Here is a 19,477-nt window from a genome sequence, read left to right as displayed (position 1 = left end):
CAAAACATGGTGGAGGCCCTGGCTGGTTGGCTCAGTGGTAGAGCGTCGGCCTGGCATGCAGAAGTCCTGGGTTCGATTCCCGGCCAGGGCACACAGGAGAAGCACCCATCTGCTTCTCCACCCCTCCCCCTCTCCTTCCTCTCTGTCTCTCTCTTCCCCTACCACAGCCAAGGCTCCATTGGAGCAAAGTTGGCCCGGGCACTGAGGATGGTTCCATGGCCTCTGCCTCAGGCGCTAGAATGGCCCTGGTTGCAACAGAGCAACGCCCCAGAGGGGCAGAGCATCGCCCCCTGGTGGGCATGCCGGGTGGATCCCGGTCGGGCGCATGCAGGAGTCTATCTGACTGCCTCCCTGTTTCCAACTTCAGAAAAATACAAAAAACAAAACAAGCAAACAAAAAAAACCATGGTAGAATCTTTGTTGACTCTGTGTAACTGGACCTTGTTTTCCCTCTCCCAGTCGTTCTAGGCTTCTGTGTGTCATTCAATGTGGATGTGAAGAACTCCATGACTTTCAGCGGCCCCGTGGAGGACATGTTTGGGTATACTGTTCAGCAGTATGAAAATGAAGAAGGAAAATGGTAAGCCAGCCCATTTTGTTGTTGCTGCTGTTGTTTAGTTTTCATATAAGGTAATGAAAAATGCCATTTGGCAACACTTTTATGAATGAGAGTTCAACAGCATGAATCACTTATAATAGGAAATGCAGTCTAATCATTTGGTCATGGAAAATGATGAAGTAAAAAAAAGAAAACTTTCTTGGCAATATTAAAGGAAGTGGTTAGAGATGTCTGTGGAAGCCTGGGTTGACCTCAAAGAAGGTCCTTATCCAAAATAGTCGTTCTGCAATTATGTTATTATGGCAGGAGCTCTTTAATTGTTCTAGTTTTAGAGTAGCTGACATTAGGCAGCAAGGATTGGGAGGCAGATGAGGTGCTGTCCTTGTAAGTGTTAATGTTGCTTCTGCAATGTCATATTGGGCTGATAGTTTTGGTGCTGTACTGAGCTGCTGGGTGTGGTCTGCTATTTAGTAGGAAGCTTACTGAATTTCTTTTATATACTTTTAAACACTGTCATGTTGTTTCAGTTCACTTTAGGCATGATTTTGATGACTTTTAATTGTATAACTTTTGGGTGTACAACATTATAAACTGACATCCATATACTACAAAATGATCGCCTCCAAAAGTTCAGTTACCTTCCATCACCACCTAGTTGGCCCTTTACCCCATTTGTCCACCCCAAGCCTCCTTCCTCTCTGGTAACCACAGGGATGTTCTCTTATGTTGTATTCTTATCATAAAATAATAATAATAATAATAATAATAATAATAACTAAAGAGGGCAGGAGGAGACCTTTGGCAGTAATGGATATATTTCTGACCATAACCTGTGATGAAGGTTTTGCAGACTTACTAATCCCCAAGCAACACGTTGTATACATTAAATGGGTACAGCTTTGTATCTGCCATTCTTATTTCAATAAAGTGGTTAAAAAAAAAAGTGACACCACTAGAGAAATGTAGTTCTTTAAGGCCAGAGCTGAAAGCAGAACTTGAGTCTCTCCACTCCCCATCTAATGCCTTTTTCTTTATAGAACTAGACTAAAAAATAAATGTTGATAGGAATTATGTTTGTAGTATCACACTTTCCTTCTTAATACGTGTGTGAGATTTTGCGAGCACTTGAATGTATATGGAGGTCAAATCCACTTTAATTCCATTTTGACATTCCATGTTTACAATGACCTTATGGAAAAAGATGTGAAAAAAATCAAGGCAACAAGAACAGCATGGCCAACTGAGTTTAGAAGTAAGCAAACAATAGAAATCTACATGCCCCACCTTTTCAGGGCTGCATGGTAGCAGCATGTTGTCCCAAAGAGACCCAGGCACTGCTAATGCAAAATAAACTTTGGAAACATGTTTGAGTATTCTGCAAGGCTTTGTCAAATCAGATAGGATGCCAACTTACTTTAAGGAATGAACTGTGGGCCAATTGAAACATTGGGGGGAACACAGACTCTGTGATTTTTCTGCAGGGCTGGGCACCTTACTAAATCATATTTACTGCTCATGTTTCAGAAACTCAGCAACCACAGATCTTTTAAAAAAATATCACCCTGACCCATCCTACATCTTGGCTGAATTAGCGCAAAGAAGGAGTTCTTGGTCCATCGCTAGTGTAGTCTGTGTATGGGGAAAAGTATTGCTTTAATTATTTTGGAAGAACCCAAAGTTAACAGAAAAGGCATCCCATCCTGATGCCCCCGGTCACCTTTCAGATGGATACTGTGAAGTGTGACTTACTTCCTATCTTTGGCTGCAAAACCCCATTGTTTTCTTGGTACAGAATGCCTTATAGCTCCGATCAATGTCAGCTGTGGCTCATTATAGTTAGCATGAGCTGAAGCAACCGAGAAATGACAATGTAGTTCAGGAAGAAAAAAAATTCACAAAGAGTATAATGGGTTTAATAATTTTGCTTTGAAAAAGTGCAGAAACTTAAATGCGCTCAGCACTGCCCACGCCTTTCAGACCCGGCGGTCATCGTAGCACCACAAGGTCTCGGCCACACGGGAGAGGACAGGGCGTTGGCGCGGGGCTCTCCACGCTGCCATTGTCTGCTGTGTCCCCCCAGCACTGGGACCTGCCCTGTTAGTTGCTGTTCCAGCAATTCAGGGTGGCTGCAGCGGGTGGGGATTCTCACAGTAGATTTTCATCATGCAGACCCCTCCCTAGCCAATCCTCAAGCCAGCATCCAAATCAGAACCTGTCTGCTTCATGCCCTTTCCTAGAGGGCCCTGCCGTGTGCCACCACGTGAGGCTTACTGGTGGGCGTGGCTGATCAATGTCCTGTTTCCGGTGTATATGTGTTTTTGAATAAAGCCCGTTCAGAGCTTGGGGCGAAAAGATCTTCTAACATCTCTATCAAGTTTGCTCTTATATATTTAGTATACTATTTATTTTAGATTGCTTATAATATCGTTTGAAGTTGAAGTGTTCTCTTTGCCAAGCCTGTCATTTCTTAGGCTCACGCCACTCCCCCGCTTGTGCCCATCAGGGCGCAGGGCACCGCAGCGAACAGGCCACTGTGAGCCTCACCCTCTGAGAGGACCGGGCACTTACACTGTTTATTTTTTTAAAACCTGGCTGGCGGTAGGAAGGGAGGGCTTAGTTGGCACTCTGAGGGTGACTTGGCTTGTGCATCCACAAAAGGCTAGGTAAAATGGCTGTTCATGAACCAATGTAAACATGAGACAACCCGCACCAGGAAGCTGGGTTTTTTCTTTTTATATATAGAAAAAAAAATAATCATAAACATAAAACAGAGCAGTTAGAAACCAGCTACTCTTCAAATAAACATCATAATGGCTGCAATGACTGTTATGAATAGCACGCACTTCTCAGTGGGCCAAGTTGTACCGTCACTGGAGCCTTGTGTGGAGATTTCTGCCCTCACCTTCACAACCTTGGAGTTCATCGGTGCTGTTCCAGAGATCCAGAAGGAGGTCCAGAACACCCTTCCAACTTAATCATCCTGGGAAAATCATGACAATAATTCCAAATGAAAAACGGGATTCTAATATATAGGAAGAACACGTAACGAGTTAAAATGAGCTCGCATTCCGTTGTAAAACAATGCTATCTGTAGTTCATTGAGCAATCTATGGCTTTGGGTCCTTGGGTTATATTGACCCTGAGTGTTTGGGTAGATGTCACCCTTATCATCTTCCTTTTCTAAACAGGAAACTGCAAAGGAAGTGCCAAAGGTTGAATATAGCAAGTATGGAGGGGGGTCAGGATGTGGAGCACCAGCCCCCTAACTCCCAGCCAGTTCCCTTGACGTCAAGGATTCCCTGCAACCTTGACCTGTGAAGAAGCCTCCCGTGTTACCCAAGGGCACATGGGACATTCTGCTTAAGCAAAATACTGAGCCTCTAACATGGAAATAAAGACTTCCTGGTTAGAACCTCTGCGCTGGTCACATGAGCCTGAAATTCCCAGATCCGCCCTACCTAGATTCTTAGAATATTGGGCAGAGTCATTCATTCATTCATTCATTCATTCATTCAATAAGTGTTTATTGAATGCCTGTTTTGTGCCTGGCCCTGTTATTGGCACCAAGGATACATGAGTGAATAAAACATGAAAACTGCTACCATGGAGCTTACATTCTCCTGGGGAAGGGGTGGGGGAAGACAAAAAGGAAATAATAAACTTAGTGAACAGGTTGGTTAGATCACACGTCAGAATGGGTGAGTGCTATGAGGAAACAAAGGGCAAGATAACGGGCACGGGGAACTTGGAGACGATCGAAACTCCACAAAACGCGGTGCTGATAAAGGGTTAGGATTCTGTTACTTTGCGCAGCTTGGGAAGAGAAGGCTTGCTTAGGATTAAGGGGTAAGATATATGTGCTTTGCAAAGCTGCGTGCTTAATGTCAGAATAGCCCTGAGGGAAATAGGCAGAGCTGTGTCCTGGGCAGCGTCCTGTTAACCCATTCTTTACCCCGGCTTGCAGCTCCCGGCTCCCTGTGTCAGTCCTGACCGACTACCGCTGCCTCTCTCTGAGCTCTCGCACCTCCGTCCTTACCGACCCAGAGCACACAACGGGCCGTGGTCCAGTGCTCCATCTGGCTGTTTCCAATGATCACCGGGCTCTAGGCCTCTCTGTTGCCCTGGAAGTTTAATATAAACTCCAGACCCTTTCCTTTCGATCAGAGCCTCTCGCTGGCCTGTCCCACCTGCCCCACTTGCATTGGGGACACCGACCCCGCATTCCTGCCATGCTGCCTCGTCTCCTTCCATGTCAGCCTTCACTGGCCTCTCTCCACACTCCCGCCTGAGCTGTCCACGATCTCCTGTCCCTCCTGCCTTGCAGCTCACAGTCACTGGACCATGAACATGCTGTTTGGGACACCCCTTTTGATGGCTATCCAAAACATTCCCCCAATTCAGGGTCCATGTTTCCCAACCAATCAGGTCTCCTCTGTACACTCAGTTTGTTCTGTGCTGACGATGGGATCTTAGAATGCAAAGGGCCTCTGGAGGCTGACCTCCCATCTGCTGTGAAAACGCTGTCTAGTACCACCCTGAGAGGAGGTGACCTACGACATCGTGGCATGAGGGGCCGCCTGACCAGCCTATGGTGCTTCGTCGGTAAAAGTCTCCACCATTGCACAAGCCCACCACCCGACCACCCCTCCTGCCAAATCTCACCAGATGACCACTGCTCATTTGCTAGAGGGAGGCAGGATGAAAGGAGGGAGGGAGGGTGTAAACTACTGAATTAAAACTCTATCCTCCCTTTCTGCATAACAGATTACCCCCAAAACTGAGCAGCTTAAAACCACCATAATTTGTTATTGCTCAAGATTTTGAGGACTGAGCAGGCATGCCCCTGCTGTCTAGGGAATTGCATGAACTCTTGTTCCTGACGCTGCACTTGTCTGGGGCCTCAGCTGGGGCTGGAGCGTCTGAGGTCCGGCAGCTCCTGTCCTTGGCCCCAGCCCCCTCTCCTCCGGGTGGCCTCTCATCCTCCACTAGGTTAGACTCTCGGCTTCTTCACTGCACCCGTGTTTGCAGGTTTCCCAAAATGGAGGCGTGGACACTGCAGGGCATACGACCCAGCCTCGGGAGTCCCAGCAGTTTTTCTGCCATCTTCCATCAATCACGCAGATCCCAGTTTCAACAGGAGGAGAGATAGACTCTGCCTCCAGGAGGGAGGAGAGGCAACATGACATCACACAGGTGCACCCAGCTCCAGACTGGCTGTCACACTACAAACCTCCTGGACCCGGGCCATACAGAGCCCTGCCTAGGGAACCCGGGCTCCGTCCTCATTTCTCAGACAAACTTGCCTTTCTGATCCTCCCCCTTGTACCTGCTCGGGGACCCCCTCCCTCTCCCGAGACGTCAGCCTTAGTCTTGTTCCGGGTTCCTTCCCGCCATCATGTAATCATATCCAGGTTGACTCTGTATTAAATTCAACTCAATTCAAACCCTTCCTGGTTTGCCTTCATACAGAGACATTCACACTGAATGGACAAGGCCCAGCGCCCTTATTTTCAGTGCATTACCTGCAGTGAGGTTGTCTTCACAATCCTGGCCCCTGGCCCCACTGTTCTTGCCTTCGTTGGTCTCTGTGACACCCTGGGGCTCTGACTGCCCTTCTTCCTCGAGGTCATTCACACCCACCGCTTCCCTCTTTTCACTCATTAAATGTTGTGTAATTTCCCCTGGGTGTCAGCTTTCTCCTCTCTTCCCACTCTGCTTTCTTGATATGGCGGCATTGATTCTTGGGGTATCAGCCATGCTTGTGTATGTTCCCTGCGCTCTCTCAGATGTTCCCCAGACAGACAGAGCTGAGGTGCCCACAGAAGTAATTGTCACCTGCACTCTTTATTGGCCTTTCTTCTTTCCCTCCATCATTTCCCCCCTCTCTCCACACTTGTGCATTCTTGGAATTGCCTCCTCAAAAGCTACCTGTACCCAAGTCCTTGTCTGGGGTCTGCTTTTGGGAGGAACCCAAACTCTGACAGCTTATATCCTAAGGATTTCTAGAATCAGTGACCCCTTTCACTCCACTTTCTTAATTCAAGTCCTCCTTTCCCAACTGAGTGACATTAGGAACTTTTACCTTCACTCTCTGAGTCTAATTTGGCCCTTTCTCAAATTTACTTATGGCACTGTAAGCAAAGATGTTTTCTAAATTAGGGTCCATCCTGTCGCATCCCTCTTTGAAAACTTCAATGGTTACCAACCTCCTTCCCCCTCCATAAAATAAACTGCAAGTTTTTAAAGTAGACTACAAGAATGATAATGATGGCCCTGGCCGGTTAGCTCAGAGGTAGAGCGTCGGCCTAGCGTGCGGAGGACCCGGGTTCGATTCCCGGCCAGGGCACACAGGAGAAGCGCCCATTTGCTTCTCCAACCCTCTGCCGCGCTTTCCTCTCTGTCTCTCTCTTCCCCTCCCGCAACCAAGGCTCCATTGGAGCAAAGATGGCCCGGGCGCTGGGGATGGCTCTGTGGCCTCTGCCTCAGGCGCTAGAGTGGCTCTGGTCGCAACATGGCGACGCCCAGGATGGGCAGAGCATCGCCCCCTGGTGGGCAGAGCGTCGCCCCTTGGTGGGCGTGCCGGGTGGATCCCGGTCGGGCGCATGCGGGAGTCTGTCTGACTGTCTTGCCCTGTTTCCAGCTTCAGAAAAAAAAAAAAAAAAAAGGAAAAAAAAAAAAAGAATGATAATGATCAGAGCCTGTTTACCTTTCCAGATGCAGCGTCTACTCCAGCTGCAGGGAGCTACTTGAACTTGTCCAAAGAGCAGTGTTCTTTTTTGCTCCTGAGACTTTATGGAAGCATTGTGATGGTACATTTCTAATTCTGCTTCCCCTCTAAGTTTAAACAACCTAAACGTTGTGTTTTATTCGTTTTATATTCCCATGGCCTGGCCAAAGGCCAAACCTGTAGAATGTTCTAAATAAACGTTGATCCATCTATCTAACCTCAAATTAAAGAGTTTCCATAATAACAGGAGGCTCAATACTTTAAAATGTTTTAACTATGAAAATAATGTAATCAACCACATTCTAAACGGCTTTGAACATATTGGGTGGGGGGGGGGGGGGTGAGGAAACCTAACCACAACCTTCTTAATATAATTTGTTATGTCTTTGGTGTACTCCCATTTAATCTGTGTTTCGCATAGATGTAGTGGTTCCATCATTTAAAAAGAAACAAACATAAAGATATAATAATAATTCAAAGAACTAACATTAAGATAGTACATCCTATGAGCCAAATACTTTTATAGGCATTTTACATCCATTAACATCTGACTTTCTTGGTGATTCTGTGAGATAGCCACTCTATTATTTCCATTTTACAGATGAAGAAGCTAAGGGACCAGGAGGGGGGGAATTGACTTGTCCTAAACCATACAGCGAAGGAAATGGTAAAGCCATGATTTGAACTCATGAAGTCTGGCATCAAAGCTCACACTATATGTCCTCCAGAAGATTAAATTGTATAGTACGTGGAAAGCACTTAGAACATTGTCTGGCACATGTCATAAAGTCATGAACTACTAGCTATGATTACCATTGCTATTATAATGGCTACATCGAATATAATTTGTTACATTTCACTTTAAATGAAGTCATAGGTTATCATTAAATGAGGTAGGTTTTATTTTACATTATGTAAAAGAAAATAATTGTTAGTCCTACCATGCTGTCTCATTACCTATTATTTTTTTATGACTGCACACTATCCCATCGAATGAACTTACAGTGATTAATTAGTCCTTGCTGTTGATTATATTTCTTTTAATCTTTCATTACTCTGTGTATCACTTTGGGCATAATCTTTATGCATTAAGTTTTCCCCCTTAATTTAGGTCATTTTTAGAAGAAATTCCCAGAAGTAAGAACTGTATATTGAAGGTCTGGAACATTTTTATGGCTGTTTATTCATATCAGAAATGGCTTTGCAAAGCCCTTATATCATGACGATGTCTTAGGGAGCCTGTTCAACAATTCAGTGTTTACAATTGTTATAAAACTGATTTCCATTAACACTAGCTTCGCCCAAAGAACCTACACAAAATAAATCTCATCCCTTTTCAGTATGACATACTTTCAAATATTTAAATGTTTAAAAATATATGCCTTGTCCACCCACACCCCTGTATAATCTCTCAACTCTCCTTCAGATGTTTCTCCTGCATGCTCAACACTCCCGCCGTTCCCTCAAGCATCTCTAGTCGGACAAAATGACTGGACGCTTAGCCATCTGAGTCATAGTCTCCTAAATGCATTCCATTGTGCCCCTGTCCCTCTTAATTGGGAGATTCCAGACATGGCCTAACAGAAGGGAGCACAGAGGGGCTATCGCCTTCCTTGACTGGGGCATTTATTTCCAGCTATAGAGCCGAAGGTCACATTTGCATTTTTGGCACCAAAATACCCTGTTGGCTTATGGGTAATTGCTGTCAACTCACTCCCCTATGGCATGTTCACACGAACTCTCACTTAGTCGGGTTTCCCACATCCTGCACAGATCTTGATCATAGCATGCAGTTAAGTGAAGTTATTGACAGAGGTTTCCACATAAACTTTAACTAGTTTGTGTAAGCTTCTTTTCCCAGAATGTTGAGATACTTCCGAAGGCCCCGATGGGCATATTGATTTACTTAACGAGTGTCTTTATGCTTTTTGTGTCTTCACTGAAGACGTTAGTAAATATGCAGGCCAAGGCAGCGCCACAGGCAGCCGTACGGTCCATAATTGGAGTCCCTTGGTGGCGAGCAGGCGGTGTCTCTGGTCTCTGAGTCTATGACTGTAGCTACTCTGCAGCAGAGCATCAGGCTCTCTGAAGTCGCCCGAGTACCTGAAAAATCAGCCCCATTCGTCCATCCCATTTCTGCAGATCTCACAGGACACCTGGTTTAATGGCTTGCTAGGACTGAAATCAATCATGATTTTATTTTTTCCATTAATTATTGCCAGAGTGATTCTTTTTTTTTTTAATTCTGTCTTAAAAAGACACATAGATGATTTTAACCTGGGTCTCTTAATTTTCCTTGTTTCCTAAGTACCTATCATCTAGCATCTACTAATATTAAATCTTATGATAATCAGATGTTTATTGTTCCTAATGTCTCTATCAAATTATCAGTTTCTGATGAGAAAAATTCATTTATACTTTCATGGGTGTTTTATAAACTTAACACAGCAGCAGGCTTAACCAATAATTATTATCTCAGCCCACAAATTAAAAAAATATGATAGAGTAATATAAAATAATATGAAATATTTTGAGTTCTCTCTCCTATATATTTTATGGGTTTTTTATAAATTCAAATCAATCTGCAATTTAGAAAAGACACTGTGTATTTTAGATAATATCAACTTAATAATAGAGGATGACTAATTATGTCTGTGGCAACTGCTGTCAGTGCTCTTAGAAGAGTCATAAAATAACTAAAATAAAATGTTTCTTATTGTTCAAAAGTGTTAATTGAGTTATTTAACTTCCAGGGTGCTTATTGGTTCTCCTTTAGTTGGCCAGCCCAAGAACAGAACTGGGGACGTCTATAAGTGTCCAGTAGGGAGAGGAGAATCATTACCTTGTGTAAAGTTGGACCTACCAGGTACGTAAAGTCAACATGTTCAGTCCGGTCCTAAATTATGGCCAGTATTCTAAATGAAAATAAATTTCAACCAACTAAAGAAAATATTAAGGCCCTGGCTGGTTGGCTCAGCGGTAGAGCGTCGGCCTGGCGTGAGGGGGACCCGGGTTCAATTCCCGGCCAGGGCACATAGGAGAAGCGCCCATTTGCTTCTCCTTCCCTCCCCTCCTTCCTCTCTGTCTCTCTCTTCCCCTTCTGCAGCCAAGGCTCCATTGGAGCAAAGATGGCCTGGGCACTGGGGATGGCTCCTTGGCCTCTGCCCCAGGCGCTAGAGTGGCTCTGGTCGCTGCAGAGCGACGCCCCGGAGGGGCAGAGCGTCGCCCCCTGGTGGGCAGAGCGTCGCCCCTGGTGGGCGTGCTGGGTGGATCCCGGTCAGGCGCATGCGGGAGTCTGTCTGACTGTCTCTCCCTGTTTCCAGCTTCAGAAAAAAAAAAAAAAAAGAAAATATTAAAAGTAGCCTATAAACATTCTCAGATGTTTTTCTTCAGATTTACAGAAAATGATATTTTCATTCCCTCTGCCCTTCATGTGCTGTAGAAATTCATTAGAGAATAGCCATAGCTTTAGAAGATCTCACTAGTTTTGCAACTTTTAACTGCCTCCGTTGTTCAGCATCCTTCGTGTAAACCACTGGTAACATGAAACAACTGCTCCGAATATACCTGCCATCACATTTCCTCCAAGAAACTCAACTTAGTTTTTGTTTTGTTTTGTTTTTTAAATGGCACAAGAGGGATTGGAAGAGATAAATCAAATTTTTAAAAGAGAAGAGCACAGGTACATTTATATTGAAATAGAGATATTGGATGGAAACATCACTGTAGTTAGAACACAACTAGGAAATTCCTGCTAGACCTACCCAGGAACTGGAAACCTGTCTTGTTCTATACAATAGTAAGTACTGTGGAAATGACTCATAACCTGCAGATGTATTTAAGATACTGTATTTTTTAGTTCTCCTGTGTAAAATTTTTCTGTCTGTTCATTTATTGTGAACATTTTTTCCTTTATGTTCATAAGCATAGTTATAATAGCTGCTTTCTTATCCATTGCTGATGATTCCAGCATCTGGAATTATCTCAACATCACTTTCTATTGATGATCTTTCTCTTGGAGTTGGGTCACATTGTTCTGAGTCTCATTAGGGTTAGTAATTTGGGACAGTATCCTGAATGACACTTTTGAGTTATAAGTGTGGAGATCTAGATGTTCTATGCCTTGGAGTAGTCTCAGCTTTTGTCTGAGCAGGCAGTTTTCTTGGCTGAACTTAGTTTCCAAACGGCAGTGGGAAGCCAGGGTAGTTGAAGGTTACCTGGCACATATGTGGTTTAGGCCAGTGGTCCCCAACCTTTTTTGGGCCACGGACCGGTTTAATGTCAGAAAATATTTTCACGGACCGGCCTTTAGGGTGGGACGAATAAATGTATCACGTGACCAAGACAAGCGTCAAGAGTGAGTCTTAAACGGATGTAACAGAGGGAATCTGGTCATTTTTTAAAAATAAAACATCATTCAGATTTAAATATAAATAAAACGGAAATAATGTAAGTTATTTATTTTTTCTCTGCGGACCGGTACCAAATGGCCCACGGACCGGTACCGGTTCGCGGCCTGAGGGTTGGGGACTACTGGTTTAGGCCATTCAGACATTTGAACAGAGTACCTGTGTGTGTATTGGAACTCTCCTTTCAAGGCTCTACTTTCCAAGATACACCCCTCTGACCTCACCATTGCTGTCATTGCCCCAACATCTGTCCTCTCTTTTTCCAAGGCAGAAAGACTAAGAGAGTTCCATCTGAGGTTCTTCCCTCAAGGGAAACAAACACACACACCAGACCAGAAACTTGTCCCTGCCAATCTGTTCTGACAAGTATAGGCTCCCCTCCAGTGCCTGCCTGCTCTGAGTTGCTTTCCATTGCCTGCAGACGATCGGTTTGTACCTCATTTCTGCCCCCCCCCCCACTGCCTTGTGTTTATATCAATAGTTATTTGTAGAACAGTTGTTCTGACTGGAGCTACTCCCCCATCACTGGGCACTGGAGCAGAGTTTTCATGTGAGCTGGAGATCCTAGCTACATCAGGAAGAGTCGGGAAGTTTCTACTGTCATCCCTAACGCCTTCAGGGATGCTCACCCCCGAGTAACAGACTCCAATGCAGATTATTCAAAACCATTGTAGATTTCAGCTCAGTTCCAGGGGCTTTCCTAGCAAATCAGACTGAACTCTGGGGCAGAGACTGCTGTTTAGATTCATACGTCAGTGGCCCATTCAGGAATCTGAGTTTCCATTCCTTTCTTTCAATCCATATATAGATAGTCTTAAGGTAGGAAAAATTTCTAGGCATGAACAGTGAGACAGATCTCTCTTGGATTTGAGTTTTGCCACATTCAAGTACATCAGTGCTCTGCTAAACAGGGATTAGAAGCTTTTGCTTTTTCTGTCTAGCTTTTTCTTTTTCTTTTTTATTTTCATTCTTATTCTTTTTTTCTTTATTTCTCTCTCTTTCTTTCTTTATTTCTTTCTTTCCCTTTCTCTTTCTCTTTTTCCTTCCTTCCTTCCTTCCTTCCTTCCTTCCTTCCTTCCTTCCTTCCTTCCTTCCTTCCTTCCTTCCTTCCTTCCTTCCTTCCTCTTTCCACTCTTTTCTTTCTTTTTTAATGTGAATAAGCAGACCTTCTTGCCAATTTTGCCCATCGGTGTGCTTTAAGACCCAGCATTCCTATTTAGGATGTCAAAGGTAGTTCCTTCACCGTGTCTTTTTTGTTTTTTAATCCACACTTCCTGACCACTTGTCTAATCTTCCTCCAGTTTTCCCTGTAATCCTCATGATGCTCCCCCACCATGATGTTAAAATTAATGGTCAGAAAAAACTGTATTTGAGTTTTCTTTTCTGGTCTTCTCTCCGTTTTCCTTCTTCTTGCCAGAGTCACGTTTCATCATTGGTCACGTGTAACATGTGGATATAACATGTAAGACAAGTGTGTAAGTTGACATCCCGTGTGCCATATTACGAGACTAAAAACTTTTATTTGTTTTAGTTAACAAAAATATGTGAAAGACAGCCCTACACCCTCACAGCCCTGATAGGAAATGCTGCGTTCTTTTCCAGTTCAGCAAAACTATTTGGGACGGTGATCCAGAACAGACAAAGTTTCTGGGACCTAAGCCATGTTTGCAGCCCTAGCGGGTTCATTATTTCCCTTAATGATGCTCTGAAGACCGTTCAGTCAAACAAAAGGAAGAATGTGCTATCTTATGAGCAGAGCAAGTAGAAAGTTTTAACTAGAGGACAATTTCACTGTTTTCCACCTTTATAAAATCTTGTTCTATTTTTTTGTTTGGTTTTTTTTTTTTTGTTATTTTTTTTGTTTGTTTGTTTTTTTTTTAGTTAACACATCAATTCCCAACGTCACAGAAGTAAAGGAGAACATGACATTCGGAGCCACACTCGTCACCAACCCGAATGGAGGCTTCCTGGTAAGACCGCAAAGGGTCTCAATAGTGTAATGAACCGCCCTTGTCGGTCTGGTCAAGGCGGTGACATCATTTTTTAAATCTCATGGTGGTTTTTTTTCATTTTGAAAAGGCATGTGGACCCCTGTATGCCTACAGATGTGGACATCTGCATTACACAACTGGAATCTGCTCCGACGTCAGCCCCACCTTTCAAGTCGTGAACTCCATTGCCCCCGTGCAAGGTACCGGTTGTGTCCCCTCTCCGTGCCCTTTCATGCTGGAAAGTGCCAGCAGGGAATGAGACGTGTGTATACACAGGAGCATACCCAAATGCCGGACGTGTTTTCTCAGCTACCAGCATGACCAAGTTAGGTCAGCATTTGCTTTGCCAGTACCTAACCGAACCTCGCTGCTGTCTTCGGAATTCAATAGTCGTGCAAATGACCTTCACAGAGTTGTGTGTAAACCTTGTTGCCAACGTTGTTTTGGTTGAAAGGGGGGAGTCTCTTGGAGGCTGGCAACCTCATCTGAGATATGCAAAAGATGAGAACCGTTCTAACTGTGTGTGGAGAGAGTTTCCAGAGATCACGCATTCATTGTGCATTAAAATCAGGTCGGGAATGAGCTTTACTTGATACAAACTTCAAAAACCCATTGATAGCGTATGCAGTGCGTATCACGTTTACTTTTTTTTCTAAAACGACGTTTTCTGGTTATAGAAGCCCAGGTCTCCCCTTCGTAACGTATCAGTGAGGGTTTAAAAGTGAGCTCCTCTCAGCCAAGAAGACACCCCGCATAGCTCTGAAAACACAGACCCCCGAATCCTTACAGGTGACTTCCTTCTTTTGCAGAATGCAGCACCCAGCTGGACATTGTCATTGTCCTGGATGGCTCCAACAGCATTTACCCCTGGGAGAGTGTCACGGCATTTCTGAACAACCTCCTGGAAAGAATGGATATCGGCCCTAAACAGACACAGGTATGTAACCTTGGGTGTTGACCTCTGTTGTCTTAAAAATTAAAATGTATGGATATTTTTAGTAGAACACAATAGTCTGAAAATGAATTATTTAATAAAGCTAAAGTTCAGAACACATTTTATATTATATTACATGACCCGGTTCAAATTCCTGATAAAGGGGTTGTTTATTGGCAGACCGTATGATTTTTTTTAACAGAAAATACTGTGAAAGCTGCCATTTTCAGTGCTCTTGGGAAAGGTCCCCTAGAGCTTGCTGTAAAAGCATATTTAAATGATGAAATGTGTGTAGCCACCTTGGTAAAGTCAGAGAAGGGTTTCAGAGTTTGTGGGAGCTAACCTGACATCCCAAATCACCCACCACATTTTCACCTCCATTCTCATATCACAAAAATACAGTAGGCATTGACCACCAGGCATCGCTTACAGTCTGGTTTTCCCCTATATTTAATAATTTATTTCCTTAAACAGAAAACAAATGCTCCATGCGTTAGCTGCAGGCTGGCGGACAGATTTTTTTTATGTCTTTTTTCACCCCTTGGTGTCTGTTTCTAAACACGGCCCCTTGATTGCCACTGGATGGACAAGGGGACCCTCTCATGTGACTCTCCCACATTAGACGCTGAGGTTGGGTTTAATGAATCTAATTTTTATTACATTTATGTGGCCACTATGTCCAGAGGGCTCAAAACAGAGAGAAGACAATGGATAACAGGAAAATTAAATGTCAAAGCGGGGTCCATGCTTTGAGCATTCACTCGATTAGCACTAGAGTCCGAATCAACACTGTGGCCTGGTTTGGGGACCACGGGACGGCGGGAGAACCGGGGACTGCACGTGCGGTAGGAGAGGGAGGAGAGTTTTCCTATCTCTGACCGCTCTGCTGTGAGGAAATTAATGGGGCCCTGAGAAAGCTGTCTGTCCCCACCAGTGCTCGTCACAGCCACATTAATACTGGGACGGAAATTCTTACATGTGTGTACATCGTGTTCATGGATGCATATACACATACAAATAGATATGAAAGCATGGGCATGTATATCTGTGCGTGTATCCATATAAATATATATAAACATATACAGAAACATACATTTTCCCCAAAAAAGATGGTAGTGGAAGATGGCAGAAATAGACTCAGCCTTCTAAGTGCAATGCCACATGGCTGTGTCCTCCCGCTGCGTGGGTCTCTCTGGAGAGCTGGGTGGGGCACAAGTGTGAGTTTCTCCGACGGGAGAATAGAGAACTTGAACTCAGTGTGAAACCATTCTAGGATAATTGTCTTTTCACATCACAAAGTGTAAATTTTTCTGGATGCCAGCTTCTCTGCAATTGGTCTTTCCCAATGAGTCACCAGAGGCATGGAGAGGCTGGTCTGTGCCTTCCTGCTGCAGGCTGTCAGGCAGCTCATGTCCTTTAAAAGGCTGCTTCAGGGCCCTGGTAGGTGGATCAGTGTATAGAGCGTCGGCCTGGCATATGGACATCCCAGGTTCGATTCCCAGTCAGAGCACACAGGAGAAGCAGTTGTCTGCTTCTCCCCACCACCACTCTCCCCTTTCTCTCTCTCTTTCCCTCCTGTAGCCAGTGGCTCAGTTGGTTCCAGCCAGTGGCTCAGTTCATTCCAGGGGATGGCCCTGGTGCTGAGGATAACTCCACTGGAGAGCATCAGCCTCAGGTGCTAAAAATAGTTCGGTACTCAAGCATTGACCCCAGATGGGATTGCCGTGTGGATCCTAGTCACATGTGGGAGTCTGCCTCACTATCTCCCCTCCTCTCACCTAAAAAAAAAAAAATCTACTTCAGAATTGTGACTTGTTCCTCCTCCCGGTCCAAACGGACCCCTTTATTTTCTCTCCTGAAGACCCCTTTCCCTTCCTGTGTCCTTTTTCTCTTCCCCTATCCTTTCTCTCCTTGTTCAATAACATTTCATAGAGCCATAAAATTAAGCCAGAAGACATCTTCGAGGTTGTTTTGCCAAGAATCTCAATTTGTGGAGGGGACACGAGAGGCTAAGTGACCTGTTGAAGGTTCCTTGCTTGTTTGACCGCAGATGAGCACACACAACCCTTCGTTCTACAGTCCAGTGTCCTTTTTTTTTCGAGAGCTCTACTTCTGCAGGAGGCTCAGAGCTGGTCTCACCTGAGGGCCCGAAATAGCAGGTGTACAGTCCTTTTCATTACCTTCCTTGCCATTCCTTTGTTCCCAATGCGGATAACAATCTTGGGACATTTTAAAATCTCTCAACTTTTATAGTCATCTGAATATGTGATTTTACTTTTAAATTCATTTATCTATTTTACTGTGAAAAAAATTAATCTTTGTGCAACTCTTGGTGGAAATTAGTGCAGCTGAGACACTTTCGAAGCTGCGGCACCACTTCAGGAAGAAGATGGACAAGACGCTGAGAATTCAGTGTGGGTCTGAGACTGTGGATCAGCTGGGCACTGGAGTAACTAACCACTGACTGCTTCCATGCCCGGCCCATTCTGCTGAGATGTTCATGTTTCTAACATGCCAGAATTAATGCTACATTTCTATAGCAAGGCTAATAGAGGAGCTATTCTTCCGACCCACCAGAGGAATTCAAGCCCGCCAGGGTGGGCTTCGTGGAGTTAGGTCTTCCTTAGAGGGAACAATGACTTTATTCAGAGGGATTGGGGATCGCTTGGGGCCCACATGCTCCCAGTGAAGGGGCGGCACATGGACTCATTCTGAGGCAGGCAGGCAGGCCACATTCCCTCTGTTCTGAGACCCCACACCACAGAGAGAAAGAGTCGGAATGAACTCTGCACACAAGTAATGTGTCGTATTTGCAGAGTTCCCCTGGGGGAGCCTGCCCCCTGGAGAGCATGGAGCTACTGCACAGGCTGGATTTTGGGGTCGCAGTTGGCTTGTATCCTTCACCGTGGAGCTTGGCCATGCTCACCCTTCGTTCATTCAGGGTTGCTCCCCGAGGAGCTGATGCTGCCCCCACCCTGGACTTCCAGACCTGGAAACACTGGACTCGGGCATTGTTATTATGTTGGTGTGTGTGTGTGTGTGTGTGTGTGTGTGTGTGTGGCTTTCTCCTCCAGACTACAGGCTCCTCCACCATCTTTCTGTCCCTGTCAGGGGCCAGCCCAGTGCTTTGTGGTGACATCGGTGACTACTTGCTGAATGAGCATGTAGATCACAACGAGCGCGTTTTTATATTCTTCTCTGACGGATGGACATGTAGTGAGACTTGTCATCACTGGCATTTTAATGCCTGTAGCTGGCATGTTTTTAATCACTTAAGGATGCATTTCATATACTGTAGGCTTTCGTTACTTCTACTTTCTTTTCTAATGTTTTTCTATTTTTTTTCTTTGCTTAAGGTATATTAATGTCAAGTTTCACAAGTAATTCTCTAAACAAATGGGGTTAGACGGACCTATTTATCAGGCCATTGCTTTTGCTAAACTGTATTTAATGGGATTTTCAGTGTAACGATGGAAACTGTATTTACAGTGTGACCTTCCTGCAGTGGATTCAGAAAATGAATTCATTCATAGAAAATCCAGAAAAAAACTTCCTCTTCAAAGAAACTGTGTACTGAAAAGTATGCTTCTTTTTTTGTGTGTGATCTTATAGTAACACTCTCTTAAGAGAGTAGACAATGTGTTTTAACCATTTTCCCCCCTGACTGGTTGCTAACATAATTTAAATAGTTGTGTGTGTGTGTGTTGTTGTTGTGGTGGTGGTGGTGGTTGTTGTTGTTTTCAATCAAAGCACCAGTTCTGCCACCAGATTGCAGAGTTAGCTTTTGGAAGTTCTCCCTGTTACGTCCTGCCCTCCTTCCGTGACAGGGGCAGGCACAGGGAGGAGAGAGAAAGTAGAGAGCTGGGGAGGGGTCCCTTGAATTCCTCGCTCATATCCCGGGTACAAAAGCCTTAAGAATGGAGTTGGCATGATTTCTCTGTCGAAAGCGCTGAGTGAGAAAGACCTCAGTGGGGAAGCACAGTGAGCATAACGTGTCTACTAGCGTCAGGACATACGGCAACTTGTGCCTGAGTCCTGCCTGCTGTAAAGGCAAGACCGTAGCCTCACTGTGACAGGCACGTCAAAGCAGCCGCGGCTACGCCAGGGTGGCCCCCACTCCCAGAGTCCTTCTGTCCGCAGGAAGCATGTGCGGTTCCCAGGAGTTGTCACAGAGTCCTGTTAAGTCCTGTCCACAGATTCTTCTGCAGTGGGAAGGGAAGCAGAAGACAGCCCCATTCCTAGGCACTCCAGGAGTGAGGGGAGACCCCCAAGGAACCTGCGGGAAAGCTGTAAACACCGGTGAGCACGTGATCCTTCTTAGGAGAGTGCCATCCACACGGGAGCTCCTATGCCCTGTCTTTCTCTTCCCTGCCTCTGTCCCCAGACAGGTCACAAACTGCAGTCAGCAATCTCAAGGGAGCCAAGCAGGAGACAGCCAGCCGGTCGCCCATCTGAACTGCTGTCTCCTCGCCTCCTGCGAAAAGACCTAATTATAAATCAGCCCTGATCATTTCTCTGGTCAGCTGTGGTTTAATTTAGGCTGCACCATGTAAGATTGTTGCTATCTGATCATTTTTTGACCGACAAACACAACAGTTCCACTTTAAATTAAAATACAGGGCATTTACATTAACAAGATGTTTTAAAACCAAGAATAAGAAAAATCATGAGACATTTATCTTTCCATCCAGGGGTCACAGAACAACTTAAACCTAAGTGAGTTTTAAAAGGAAAATGGACCAAAGCATTTTGAGTTCAGATTACAGTTGTCCTCCCACTTATTTGTGAGGGATGTGTTCCAAGACCCCCAGTGGACGACTGAAACCACAGATGGTACCAAGTCCGATCTATACAATG

The 19,477-nt window shown here is 44.8% G+C and overlaps 1 protein-coding gene across 1 annotated transcript in view; it reads left to right on the top strand.

Moving 5' to 3' along the window:
- Positions 1-19,477, top strand: part of ITGA1 (integrin subunit alpha 1) — a 169,495-nt gene that overhangs the window by 60,978 nt on the left and 89,040 nt on the right. Inside the window, exons 2-6 of the mRNA XM_066377869.1 lie at positions 460-580; positions 10,040-10,152; positions 13,577-13,665; positions 13,775-13,886; positions 14,496-14,623. Of these exons, the coding sequence (XP_066233966.1) occupies positions 460-580; positions 10,040-10,152; positions 13,577-13,665; positions 13,775-13,886; positions 14,496-14,623 (563 nt within the window). The remainder of the gene's footprint in view (positions 1-459; positions 581-10,039; positions 10,153-13,576; positions 13,666-13,774; positions 13,887-14,495; positions 14,624-19,477) is intronic.

This window comes from Saccopteryx leptura, chromosome 1, assembly GCF_036850995.1.
Source record: "Saccopteryx leptura isolate mSacLep1 chromosome 1, mSacLep1_pri_phased_curated, whole genome shotgun sequence".
NCBI lineage: Eukaryota > Metazoa > Chordata > Mammalia > Chiroptera > Emballonuridae > Saccopteryx > Saccopteryx leptura.
This window is presented reverse-complemented; position numbering and strand designations above follow the sequence as displayed.